Below are 14340 nucleotides of genomic sequence, written 5' to 3' on the forward strand. Positions count from 1 at the left end.
AGGTATTCTTAGTCTCAGCAGACTTCATTTCAGCACACAGTTCACTCTACAACTGTATCATTTTGGTGTAAGAAACCCACAGAGAACATGAAATAAGATGCTGAACTCAAACGTATCTCCCAGAGTAACCACATTGAAGGTTAAACAATGGCATGGAATTAAATACTACCTACAGTAAGAAAAAGCTCAACTCTAACTCTCAGCCACTACTTACACCCTGTAAAGTTGTTCAATGGAATCTGTAGGCGTTTTATGTATTATATGGACAAGGCAGGGCCATACTGTACGGAAGATAGTTTTATATCTAAAATTAAACTGCTATTGGCAAAGACATGTAAACAGTAAATGAAGAGGCAATTTCTTGGGTGCACTGCTGTACTAAATCTTTGCAAGAGGAGTTCTACGTAGAATCCCCCAGCTGGAGGATTAATATGCATAGGTACAACTTACTTATCAGAAAAAAAAAAAAAAATCAATTACCATTTCAACAACTTTGTCTAATTAGTTTGTTCTCTTACATATTTTAAGTGAGGAAGAGCCTCCAAATTGACCGTGAATAAGGAATTGCTGTTTGCAAAAGTTCAAATTGTAATTGAAAGGTTTTCTAGCGGCTTTGCATTAATAAGTATGCCCAGAAGGTTGTACATCAGGAGAACCTGGCATTTCATTTCATTCATGAGCTTAATAAGCACTGACATTTCATGTTGGAAATGGACACATTTTACAAGTCCACTGACATGAGAGTTTAACGCTTTATGTGGAAATATTTGTAACCAAACTGACTGAAGAAGATAACTAACAAAGGAAAAAGTATGCAGTTAAAACAATCCGCAATCAGAGTAAAAAGTCTCCATATGGACAGCTGTGCTGATGTACATATTAGGTGGAATGGTACAGCAAGGAGCTGAATTCAAATTTACATGTTTTCTGCATATTGAAATGCCACAAATTTCCTGAATGCAGGAATGTTATATACAAATAAACAGGTAAAGTGCTGAATTTGAGTTTGAGGTCTTCCATTTTTAACTGAGGCTCAAATAAGATGAGGATTAAGAGAACAGGGGAAGAGGATAATTAACCTAACAGGTCACAGCAAATATCTTGTGGTACATAATTAATGACAAATTTTGCCTTTTTAATTTTTAGAGCTGTCATTCTATCTGTATGAAGCCTCCAGAAGCCAGGTCTGGTGTTCAGTGAAAACAGAATTCCCTTTCCTCTGTCTTCTGAACCTGTTTCTTTTACAGTGAAGACATGCAAAAATTGCCCAAGGCTGCTGTAGCTACCACTTCTTGTAAGCCATGCTGCATTAAAATTCAGCAACATTTACTAGCCTCTAAAAATAATAAAAATATATCTTAAGTAAACTAAAGACTAAACTAAACTGAGATGTCTGAACTTGTATGGTATTTGCATTAATGAATTAAAAAGAGAAACAAAAGAGAGAAAAAAAAAGAGAAGCAGTGAATTTGCAAATATAAATATGCTTTTACAAAGAAACAGAGTCAAATTTGAATAAAAAACTCTTGCTTAAAACCATAGCTTCAAGTGGATTAACAGTTCTTATTCCAGTTGTTGATGGCTCTAAAGTTAAATTGGAAAAAATTGAGTTGTGAGTTTTAAATAAGAAACTGTTTGACAACAACCTAAAGCTTTAGAAACCAGGAATCATATAGAAGCAGACATCTAAATGCCACACCTACTGCTCCATGCCACTGATGTGATTTTGGAGCTCCTTAAATTGAGATCCCAAAGCTGGGAATACTATTTTTTACTTGTTTTACTTTAGAATGATTAGAAACATATTCTGAAAAGTTATGCTACCTATCCTTCAGAATTGGAAGTATCCTCCAAATTCCTCTTCAATTCCTATGTTTCCCACTACTGTGCAATAAAAAAAAAGTAGAAGAGCAAATTTTTGTAAGTCGTGGGACCTACATCAGACAAGTTTATTAGTTTGCAAAATGGTAAAAAGAGCACAGACGGCGCATGATATGTGTTCAAGTTGACCCAAGGACCTAAAAACAGAGAAGAAAAACATAAAATTAGAAAGTTTAATCTGAGATTATCTTAAAACTTTGTCATCAAATGAGTGCTTTTAGACTTGCAAAGAAAAACTAAAACACTGAATACATTTTTTTTCATATTATGATTTGAAAAACATACAATTAATGGAATGAAGGTCACAGTGAGGACTATTTTATTCTTATGGTGCGTCTTGGATATACGCAATTTGATTTTATCATAGTTTAGCTATGGAAGAAGTAAGAGAGAGATGGAAGGTATCTAACTGAGAAGATCCAGATGGTTTTATTTTAAGTATGTGTTTCAATTTTAGTGACACGGATAATGATTTTGGACCAGATGATTTAGGGATGATTGTGCCTGTTAAAAGATCACTGTGGTTGGTGCAGCACAAAATAACCAGAGCACTGTGCTTTGGGAGTTTCAATGTCTACAAACAGTACGTAGTTGTTACTAGTTGCTGTGGTATACCAACCTGTACTCTCTAGGACTCTTCAGGATATCTGTAGTACTCTGAGTATTTAACTTACATAACTAAATTGTGAATATATGATGAACAAATCTTAAGCCTGTCATATCTTAATATTGGCCTGCTGAAACTTCTGCATTCAGCCTCATCTTCAATTTACAGAAAGCTTTTTTTGCTATTGTATACATTGTTTGAGAGGATTACACAGCTAGACCTACCTGTTCACTCCTCCACGCATCAGGCTAAAGCAGCACCTTCATGAAAAGCATTCTTGGCACATCTGAAGTTACAAGTGAAATGGCATCAAGAGAATCTGATGAAGGAGAATGTGAAAAAACATCTGTCAGTTTAATGTCAAAGAAATCATGCAGGGAAAAACAGAAAAACATGCAAGGAAAAGAATTCTTACCTTGTATAAACAGCCATGTGAATTCCTGGCACAAAGTAGAGGTGAATTCCAGTACCCAAAATGCCTGGAGATGTTCTTGCAAGAAGTAATGGCGTTTTCATTTCCATGACAATGTTGATTATGCCAAATAGAGAGCAGTGCTAACCATAGACGGCCTACAGACAGCTGGGAATGAACCAGTGGCAGAAAGAATCTCCAAACATCCAGAAAACTGAGTTTTTCTAGAGATTGCTACAAAATAGTAGTGAGAGAGGAGCGTACGACTGAATTAACTGCTGGGCAGGAGGAGAAAACCATAGGATGCCTCAAAACAGGGCTGCATAAAATATGAGAACAATTACTAAAAGAAACATGCAGATGTGTAGCAACCGTCTGCACATCAGTGTGGGTTTTTTTTCTCACAGGAAAAACACTGTGACACACTCTGCAGACTCATCTTCACTGAAAGTGTTTCTTGAGGGTGATCCAGGTTGATGAGATCAAGATTTGAGAATGACAAAAAAAGCTGAAGTATTTTATCACTAGTTTCATTTTCTCCAGTATTTCTGTAACAACATCTCTAGAAGTAGTGCTTCCTCCACAATAGTCAGGACTTGTGGATTACCATTTATCTGGATTATATGAACTGCAAGTGGTTATTGTCAAAACAATTGCAATTTAAAATTCTTCATACTGCTTAGGAATAAAAGTATTTCACTACTGTTATTGCAGACTTCATGAACACCTTTATCTGTTTTTACCTTTATTTGCATTGTTTTACCACTGGAATTTTCGTGGATTTTTAAATAACCACAAGTCTAATGCGCCTCTCTGAATAATCACATTGTGTTAGGTAGACTCATGAGAAGACTGGAAAGAAAGGGATAAGAATTTAACCATAAAGAAGAAGGAGAGATTAGTTGATTCCAGAGGAAGAACTGTAGAAGACATTGAACAGGTATCTTAGTAGAAAGGAACAGTTTTGTTCGCACTATTCATAAATATTGAAAACCCAGATTTTGAAGGTGCTAGAGAGAAGAAAATCCTTTTTATAATTACTTAAAGTTTAAATCCCACTGCCAGGCAACTTTCCAATAAGAGGACTGGACATCTGTATGAAGGTTTTTCTCTTAGTGTTACTAGGAAATCTCAAAATATAATTTGAACACATTAGGCTTACTTGAAATGTAGCTTTACATCTTCCTAATAGATCTAGGCTGCTTCAAAGGTTGCAGTAATTACTATCCTATCTGGTCAAAAAGTTTCTCTAAATTTCGCTGGCCTGCCTTTTACTGTCTACAGACATCATCACCATGAGTACAGTATCACCTAAAAGAAGCCTCACTTCTGCTTCTAGATTATTCTTCCCACTGCCTGCCCACACCTGACTAATCCCATCCTACATGTCTTAAAAGCACCTCTCACTGATTTAACTCCTTCCTGCCTTTATTCTCCTTTCCCTAGATCTTGTATGGAGAACTTTGTGTGTGTGACCTTGCAGATCTTTCTGCGAGCTGTGAAATAATTTTTTTTATATTCCTTTGCACAAAGACTTTGGGTGGACACAATTAAAGTGGTTAGAGTGGGTTTCAGCCACTCAGTGCTGAGGACTCTGTAGTAATGCATAGTCTTTAGCTATGCACAGGTGATAACTAGTGCAATTAAATCCATCTGCGAAACATAAAGCTGATAGAGACACAACAAAGAATAACAGACTATGCTATTACTGCAAGCCACCTCTTTCCTTCACGATAAATGTGAGTAAATTTAAAGTTTTGTTAAGTTCTAAATGCCCATCATTTGTATTGTAGGCCAGGGAAATGGCTGGGAACAAATGCAGTACAATTGCAGGCTGTCCAGCCTCATACAGAAGGGTCTAAGTAGTTGTTGCTCTTTCACACCAGCAATAGGTAAAAGTTTAAAGGTTGATAAGAAATGCAACTCTCAAATGAAATAGCCAGGCACAAAGTGGCAAAATGTCTATACCTGCCAGTCATGAATTTTAATTGCGATATTACAGTTAGTATCATCAGTACTACTGATTTTCATAAAAATTATATAATAAATTTTGTTAAGCTTCCTTATCTATTTTTCCTATAAAATAAGCAATAGCCAGGAAAACAAAAGAATAGAGAGGTTGCTGCATACAGTACTGCCAAAAAGCTATAAAAAGAGAAAAAGTTTGAAAGAGTATGCACTACTTAGTCTTCTAAGAACTCAGTAAATGTTCAGTGTCTCCTGTTAATGTTGTTTTGTGTACTAGAAGATTTTAAGCAAATATAATACAGCCATGTGTCACTGCTAATGTGGCATCCCACCTTTTTGGAGAAAGGTATTTTTTTTTTTTCCTGCTACTCATTTGCAGAAGTGATGATGAAGTTCCTACGTGCCAATGCTTATTTTAGACAGAATTTGTGCTTAACAAGGAGGAGCAAGATGGTAGCCCTTCTTTGGGGGAAGCTTTCTTTTTTTTTTTTTTTTTACAGCTCTATGCAGTTTATTCTGCTTTGCAGATTGATAGGCTCCAAACCAAATGCAAAACAAATAATTTCTGAAAGTAGTGATTATAAGGTACTTTCCAAAAGATCAAACCAAACTCACAGGACTCACAGCAGTGTAAGTTTTAAGTGAAAAATTAAATGCTGTGTGGGCACAGACAATAATGGCTTTAGGAGGAAGCATGAGCCTTTTCCTCTCTCTCTCTCTCTCATTTTTTTTTTTTTTTTCCTTCCCAATGGACTTAAAACTTTATGAGAAAAAACTTGTAAACAAAATCTGGATCTCTTCTAACAGCGAATTTTCTATTTGCACTATACTTCCTAAAATTTCCTGATGTTTGCCTCATGGCATTGCTAGTCACTAAACCATGCAATGCAGTGTGTCTGAGGATGGTTTAGAAGCACAGCATCTAGCTTTGACCTGAAACCTTTATGATAGCAAAGTGAAGGGTTCTCCTAGACTGCCACTTGGGAACAGTCGAGCAAGCTCTAACCTTGGGGCGAGAGAGAGGTTTGTCTCTTCCTCCCATCCAGTGAAAAGCACTCAGGCAGTAACTAGAAAACATTGTGGTAAACAAGCTCTTCACAATTCTTGAGGGAAAATAAAAGACCTAGGATCCTCAGTGTGTGCTGCTCTGCATTTCTGGTAGGTGAAATAGTCCTAACTGCTTTTCTCCAGTCACTGGGAGATGCTAGGCTACAAGGCTTTTCAGCTATTTAGCAAAATGTAGAACACACATGCTTTATTACAATGTCCCTGATCCCATGAGTGAATAGAATGAAAGTTCATAGGTCTTCTCCCTGCTATACTGTTAGCAGCAGCATTGTAAGACTTGTCAGTACACACTGAAAATTGTTGCTTTCAACACTTTTCATCACAAAGTTTCATGTCAGGAACATTTCACAGTTAATTCTTATTAGAAATGTTTTTCTAATCTTTAAGCTAATGATGAAGCGTTTGCTTTTCTTTCACTTCAAAACTCTTTGCATACAAGCAAATCTTTTACTCAGTGCTGCAATAAACCTGCAACATGCAGTGACAAAGAGGTGTGCTTGCTCATGGCAGTTAATAAATCAGGTAGGGGAAAAAAACACAAAAGAATCTTCTGTGTGTGTGAGAATATGCTTTTCCAGCAGATGGTAATTCTCTGCATTTTGTGCAACAGAACTATAATGATTAAAAAGGTAAGAGCAGCTAACTCGAGCTACCAGAGAAACTACCAGGTGCAGTAACATGACTGTGTACAACGCTGGGCTCTTCCCTGCCTCAAGTGGCAGCTTTTATATTCTTCATTATTTAGATGCTCATCTAGGTACTTACTGCATCCAGAAAGTACAGTCTTACTGATTTTACACTAAATGGCCTCTCATGTTTCTGCTGCACAGGCCCCAGTGAATGATGCTGCCATCATGCAGCTGGGTGTTTCTGATTTCAGCAGTGCAATCACTGCCTCTTTGTCTTACAGGCTGATGCTGGGCAGGAGGGATAAAGGAGTGCCTTTGCAATTTCTGGGCATGCAGAATTGGTAAGAGCAGGCTTGGGAACAGGAGAGGGAGCAGAGTGGTGAATCTAGAGTGCAGTGGCAGCAGTTGTAGCTCAGATTGCTTTGCCAGTGAAGGCTGCTGCTACACCACGGTACCATGAAGTGTCTCTCTTGTTTTTCCAAGCCATGATGATGATGGAGACTTTGGGATTACTGATATTCTGTGGCTCTAGAGAAAATTCTAATATACCTATGTCCTTGACCTGATGGTGTCTTTTAACTCGTTTCATCAGCAGGGTCATCACTTTCCCATAACTGTGGGAAACATGGCTAACATATATTTTTCATTTTAAGGGTTGGATTATGCAGACTTTTCTCCATCCAGTTATAAGCATACATACATTTTCTGATTCACTGTCTGGTTTTTCCTCATACCTCTGAATGCCATTAAAAACCCCTACAGAATGGAAAAGACTGAATAAACACATGGAAAAGAGTAATTTTTAAGAAGTATTTTCTTCAGATCTGCAGAAATGTAGTCTTTTTTGATACACAGTACTCCTTGCTTGGAATATATTATTTCATTATATTCTTGTATCTATCATCCAGGTCTGCCTAGTGAAACCACAGTAATTTACCTTCTGTGTTTTAAATGCTGTAATAGTTCTTGTTTGTGTTAGCTGGGATTGGCTTTATTTTATTTTTTTTTTCCAATATGTTTTTTTTGCTCTGTCAGTTTGAAATTCTACCACAATTCCTGCCTTATTTTCTTATGCTTCAGCATTTGTGGTTTATTTTTTGCTTGTTTCATGTTTGTTTCAGAAATGCAAAGTATGATTTTTCTCTTTGATGGCACAGAAATATTTGTGTCACAACTGAAAGTGTTAAAAGAAAGTTAAAAGAATATTTCCTGTAGCTACATGTGACTGTATGTTTAATAACAATTTTCTCCTACTCCTTCTTGTGGAAAGGTCTATTGCATCTTACCTTGTCCAGAGAGACTGTCTCTATCAGCTTCCTTGAAAGGTGGTTCTGTTACTCCAAGCAGTTCTTTCTTCATCTCAGCTTCAGTATGCTCATCTGTGGCTTGCAGGAAAGTAGGTAGGGTAAAACTACCTGTGGTATGAACTGCCAATGTGATAACCTGCTCTGTTGGAGACTCATTGTCATCGGTGATTAAGTCCTTGCTCTCTGACTCGTCTGCTGGAGGAGGCAGGTAGGAATCCTCTGGCTTTGGAGGACTGTCTGTGCTAACCAGAGCACTGAAAGGCACTGTGAATCTTTGGTAATCAGTAGTGATATCTTCTGTGTCTGGAGATTTGTCGTGAGGTGGTTCTCTGGAGGGTTTGGTAGGGAATGCGGGTTCAGATGTAATAAAATTACTATCAAAGTCTTCAGGTCCACCAATCTCTCTGCTTAGATCAGAGATTCCAGTTGTAAATTCATCAACAAAGAAGCCTCTGGTTTGGTCCACCGTTGCTGGGCTGGGATAAACCAGTGGGAGTTCTGCGCTTATGGTGTCATCCTAAGAAAGAATTTCAGAGGGAAGCAGATTTTAAAGGTAGTTTTCATTATTGTTTAACTTTCACTGCTAAAATAGCCAATAATCTTTAGTCATGGGAATCTAGTTCAGCATGAAGTCATGGGATACACCAAAGGTCTGATATATGCATGTGATCCCAACCGCATTGCCTGGTATTTTAGATACAGTCAAAGAAAGATGACATTTTCTCTCCATGTCAATTGTTCTCCTCTCTCTGAGATGCACTACTGAACTGGTGAGCAGTTGTTTATTTTTAATTAAAACTGGAAAATGCACTCAAGTGGTAATATTCACCTGTGAATGAAACCATATCTCTTCTTGCACTGTATCACCACAGCACTCATTGTTATAGCATATATAAAAGGCAGATACATATTTTTGCAAAAGAGCATTTTACTGTATATTAAAAGTGTTTTCTTGGTGCTTAATGTCATTTCTCATGAAGAAATAGATAAATAAAAGGGTGGAATTAACTCACCAAATCAGGGCCTGCCAGAGGAATGGTGACCATGCCTTGGATGTCATTATCGAAATCACTTGGCGGTAGAATAGGTTCTGGGGAAAAAAAAGAAAATAATATTTCAGCAATAGCACACTGAAAACTCTTCTAAAACAGAGGAAAAATGTATTAAAACTATTCTCCATAAAAAATAATGGTTTTTAAAAGTCCATGTTAAGAACGCAGAGGCATACATTTCAAATTACACTGGTATTTATGAAGAAAGCAGGAGATTTATATACAGTATTTTGTATTCTTTGTTTAGTATTAATGGGATAGGGCTGCAGAGAACTGAACTGGGCATAGCTGGATGAATGATTAAAATCAGCTGAACCACTCAGTTACACTCACATGGGTTACGATGATTCATCACACTGTGCTGTTCATTAAGCCCAAATTGCTTTCAGTTTTACCAGGAGTCCACACCATTGCTACTCAGTGTTTTGGCTTTAGCACTGCTTTAACCCTCTCAGAAGAGCTCTTTGAGCACACGTACATGCATGTTGCTTTTCTAAAACTGTTTATTAAACATAACTAGAGGGAAAAAATTGATTAAAAATAAACACTATTTAAGTGTTCTATATCCATGAAAATTTGGATTGGCATCTTTAATCTATATTAAAATACATTTTAATATTATAGAAAATATTAATTCATCTACATATTTTTTTTAGAGGGAAGAAAATTCTGTTGCCTGTAAATGAAACAGTATAGCTATGAGATTGTTTGTGTTTTAATGTCATTTTGACAAGCATACGTATAAGGAACACTGTAATGTTATTTCCCTGATTTTAACTCACTTCCCCAATGCTAGGGCTTTTCTAGCTTTGAAAAAATTGCTGATGGACTGTAAGGGGGTATTCATTAGCTGTAGTACTGTACTAGATGCAGCCCTTCAGCTAGGGCTATTCTCACCCATCTTTATTAGTACTCTAAATTTGTATTCCCCTTTCTTTAAATCTTAAACTTGTATTTGCCTTTGCCCTTTAAGGTGTCTGTCCCTCTCTGTTTCTCCATCAGGAGGTTATGGGGCTTGCTTGCAATAGAAGTTTAGCTGTTAGAATGCTAAATTCAGGTTAGAGAAATGCCTTACTTTTTATCTTATTAAAGAAAGGTGTTTGTCCACACTGGGAATTCACAATGAGTTAGTGAATATTCAAGCTATTTTACTTTTTCTTCTCTGGTTTGCCATAGTGTGCAAAATATTCAGATTTCATAAACAAATGGAAACAGACCTGCAAATATGATTGGAAGTCCGACTATTTAAACACAGAGGTGTATTTTGTTACAAACTTTGATCTGTGCATCCTTTAACTATTTTGCAACCCTTAGGAGACGTAGGTACATCATATGAAAAAGACCTTGAACAAAGCTAAGGACACTGTACTGAAATTGCATAAATTTGCAAGGCAAGGTTCAGACTTGTGCCCAGTATTGGCCTGCCCACTGACCGTCAGTAAACCGAAGTGTCCCAAGGTCCACTGGTAGGGACCTGTCTTCATGGAGTGCTGTAGCAACCAGCTGCTGAAGGTCCGTTACTGTGAGTTTGGTTGCTGATATTTCCCTCTCTTCCTTTGCAGAGAGTGGTGCTTTTTCATTTTCAACCTTATTTGATCCAATAGTTGAGATGTCATCTGCAGTGCTTTTGATTTCTGAGCCATCTCTCTCAAAGTTTACCATGTATCGCGCTATAGTGCTGCTTGACCTGCAAAAGGAAGATGCAAAAGCGTCCAGTGCAGCAAAATCAGTTACTGCCTGAAGACTGATCTTACAAAGAAGCAAAATAAAAAAGTTCATGCAACCACAACATATTCTCTACTGTAAAAATAACACAAATATGTTGCTTTCTAATGACACTGCAGTCTTCAAATTACTTTTACCATGCCTAAACCTTTTCTCCTTCTGTTCATACTTTTAAATTAAACTTCATATATTGAATGAAATTATAAAAATATTCTAACATAATCCAGTTTAAGATGACTACTCAGAAACCTGTGGAGCTTATAATATTGCTTGACACAGTTCATTTTTGATTTAAACAATCATAAATGCATGCTGGCAGTTACAAGAAGCAATAATCACCTACTAATCATACAGAAACATACCAAAAGGAATTTAAAAGTTCATAAAACCACAGGTAAGAAAAAATCCTATCAGATCTGGGGCTTTTTCTTTCTTTCTTTCTTATTTATTTATTTATTTTTTTTAATGAAACAAGTCAGGAAAGCTAGCTTATTTGGCAAGAAAGTAATATTTCACAATGGGAAACAGCCTTTCAAAATTCAAATGAGTAAGCACTGCTTCTTACTTGCTTAACAGAAGACTTGAATCTTCCAAATTCATCACCTTTCACAAATTGTAAATTCACATAATTAACATGAAAAAGAACGAGTAAAACATTGTTTTCTATAATATCAAATATTTGGAAAGAAAGGAAGTACGCCTTATCTAGTATATGCTATGTATTTTTGTTTATGTGATGTTGCAAGAATCTGGGAAAAGAAGTAGAAAATTCTTCCATTTAAACTAGGAGTAAAAGAGAAATTCTAGGATCTGCCAAAAATATTATTCCCTAGCAGCACTTCTAAGCCAAAAAAAAAGCACCCATAGTTGTATTACAAGTCCATATCTCCCTGTATTTTATTAATCTAGTAACTGGTCTCTTTGCCACTCTATTTGCCATGACAACACAGGTAACTAAGAAAATCCTGCGTACTTACTGAAGATAACATTTGTATGGAAACACACAGATGATCAAAACTGAAAATTTAATAGGCAGTTGTTTTGTTTTTTTTAAAGTTTATGACTGATAAAGATGTTTTATCATCTGAATGTAAATTTTCCTATGTCATGCGATTTCCTTTCCTTGAGAGACATCCTGACAAGCCTGATTGTATGAACCTTGCAGATGAAAATGAAAGCTGTCCCTGCTGCTTTATGTCAGAAATTCTGTACTTGGACAGAACGCAAATCAATTCACTTGGTCACAACAAGATAAATGCTATTTATTGATTTGTCTTAATTTCTTAGACTATAAAATGAACAAAATTCATTATGAATTAGAGGCAAATTACCCATCTTTCTCCTTCTTCTGCCTTCATTTCATCGCAGAAAAAAAAGAGTACCATAGAGGATTGCAAAAGAAAAAGAAACAAAGAGTTATATATACTGGTAAATCAATCAGTTGTACATCAAAAATATCTGCTGACAATTGATCTTCTATGCATTACCTATGATTTTTATTTCTGTGTGAAAATGACAGCCTGTTCTCCATCATTGCTCTTTTTTCCTTCAGAGTAGTGCAAATCATCATGTTTTGAGTGGAAAAACAGGAATTTTACTTTACCTTGACAGTCTGAAATATTTGAAATAGCTTTCCTATTTTTCACTACCAATGGTGCAATTTGAGCATTGCTGATCATTTCTTTACAGCAGCAATGAACACCTTTGACAGTAGCAGCAACTGTTACTGTGCACATTATACCTACTCTCATCCTAGTCACAGGGGTAATGATCTATTAATCACTTTGAAGGAGATGCCTATGTTGACGTTCTTGTTGTTATCTCCCTTGATGAATTCTCTGGCACATCACTAATGCTATCTTTTCGTATTGCCTTGTGAAAAATGCTGTGAATAAATGTGGTGATACGGTCAAAGGAGAATGGATGCCCCGTTCAAGGCCAGATTGGATGGGGCCCTAAGCAGCCTGGTCTAGTATTAAATAGGGAGGCTGGTGGCCCTGCAGGTGGTAGGGGGTTTGGAGCTTTGTGATCCTTGAGGTCCCTTCCAACCCTGGTGATTCTGAGATTCTGTGGACAGCAACATACCTAAGGCCTGTTTCTGTAGACCTAGTTAAGTCAATCACTAATTGATGGGCAGCTCTGATCATTCACATTGATGAATATACCTGCTTATCAGCTACAGAAAGCTAAGAATGCGATACTAAGCAGAAGTAGATTACAGATCTCTTTGAGTTACAACTGAGATTACTTACTTGTAAGTTGTATCTGTAAGGTGCTATTGCAGATATTTACTTGTTATGCAGTAGCCAGCTTTTTATTTTCTTACTTTAATTATCAGAATGATATGCAAGTCATTTTCACTTTTGTTTGCTCTTTTCTCTCCTATAGGAATCATAGAATCATAGAGTGGCCTGTGTTGAAAAGGACCATAATTATAATCTAGCTTCAACCCCACCCCTGCCATGCACAGGGTCACCAGCTACTAGAACAGGATGCCCATAGCCAGTCTGGAAAAAGAATGCTTTTCTAAAATTTCATTTTGATACAAATGTTTTTCATTATGTATTACAAGTTGAATGTTCCTAATGCTGTGCCTTAAGACCACAAATTTCTGTCTCTTCCTTCTCTTTTAATTTCAATTTTATGTTATTTACTGCTGTTAGCAATTTGGTTTTCCCTTGACTCTTTATATAATGTATTTTTGTCTATTGAAGCACAATTGAAGTTTTTGAAAGGAACTGTATTTCTCTATAGGAAAAAAACTAACACGGCAGCTTGTATCAGCAGTAAACATGGAAAGAAGCTAAAACTAATAGAACTGGCAAGACAGAACAGGAATCTAATCAAAGGAATTTTTTGACATACCTGGCAGAAACCTATTTGAAAATTTTGTGTGTGAACCTGTGTCCTCATGCAACTTTCTCTTTCCAAAGAAGCTTCACTTTGATCGTGAAGAGCACAAGACCCACATACAAAGTGTAGCCATCTAAATTATCCTGCCTTTAACTCTCCTTGTCATTTAAGAAAGTCCTTAATGGATAATTTCAGATTTTACTTCACCTACAGTAGGATTTCTCAGATAATTAAAGCTACTTCTTAATAATTTGAAAGCCTGTAGTCTCACTTGGGATGTATTTGCACTTCTCTCCATATTGTTGCTTTATTGCTCCCAGAGAACTGTTTTCTATTTATAGAAACACATATTCCACTATGAATAAGTCTCTCCATGTGAAGAAAAGAAGGGAGAGTAGAATCCTAGTAGCCAATAGAAAAATGAACCCCATTTTCTTACTTACTTAAATCCCAATACGTGGATTTCTTTAAATCCTGGAAGTTTCTCAAATATTTTTTGCATCTATAGAAAAACATAAACTCATTAATTCAGTGTAACTCTTACTGCTAAAAGGCAAAACCACAGGTTGTATACCTAGACTATATTTTTCATGTTTCAGAGAGGGCTTTAGGAAACAACTTTAAGTGCCCTTTTTGTGCAATTGTCATTGCTCAACTGTAAGAAAATCTTTGCTGTCTGCTTTACCTGTTAATAGGCAAAAGAAGTTCAAAATAAATGTTATCTCTGTATACATTTTTTCAGATTAGAATAAATTTTTCTCAGCATCTCAGTAATCGACGGTATTTTGAGCTATAGCTAACTGATAAATGCAGGTTTGTCTTTTCCTGTTGTAGCTGA

General features: G+C 36.5%; 2 protein-coding genes across 2 annotated transcripts in view; one reads left to right on the top strand and one right to left on the bottom strand.

Moving 5' to 3' along the window:
- IMPG1 (interphotoreceptor matrix proteoglycan 1) overlaps positions 1-14340 on the bottom strand; it is a 48135-nt gene that overhangs the window by 10583 nt on the left and 23212 nt on the right. Inside the window, exons 8-12 of the mRNA XM_048935675.1 lie at positions 13946-14004; positions 11981-12001; positions 10358-10611; positions 8886-8962; positions 7852-8389 (exon numbers count right to left, since the gene is read on the bottom strand). Coding sequence (XP_048791632.1) covers positions 7852-8389; positions 8886-8962; positions 10358-10611; positions 11981-12001; positions 13946-14004 — 949 coding nt within the window. The remainder of the gene's footprint in view (positions 1-7851; positions 8390-8885; positions 8963-10357; positions 10612-11980; positions 12002-13945; positions 14005-14340) is intronic.
- LOC125688971 (maestro heat-like repeat-containing protein family member 2B) overlaps positions 1-14340 on the top strand; it is a 142941-nt gene that overhangs the window by 1522 nt on the left and 127079 nt on the right. The window lies entirely within an intron of this gene.

This window comes from Lagopus muta, chromosome 2, assembly GCF_023343835.1.
Source record: "Lagopus muta isolate bLagMut1 chromosome 2, bLagMut1 primary, whole genome shotgun sequence".
Taxonomy (NCBI): domain Eukaryota; kingdom Metazoa; phylum Chordata; class Aves; order Galliformes; family Phasianidae; genus Lagopus; species Lagopus muta.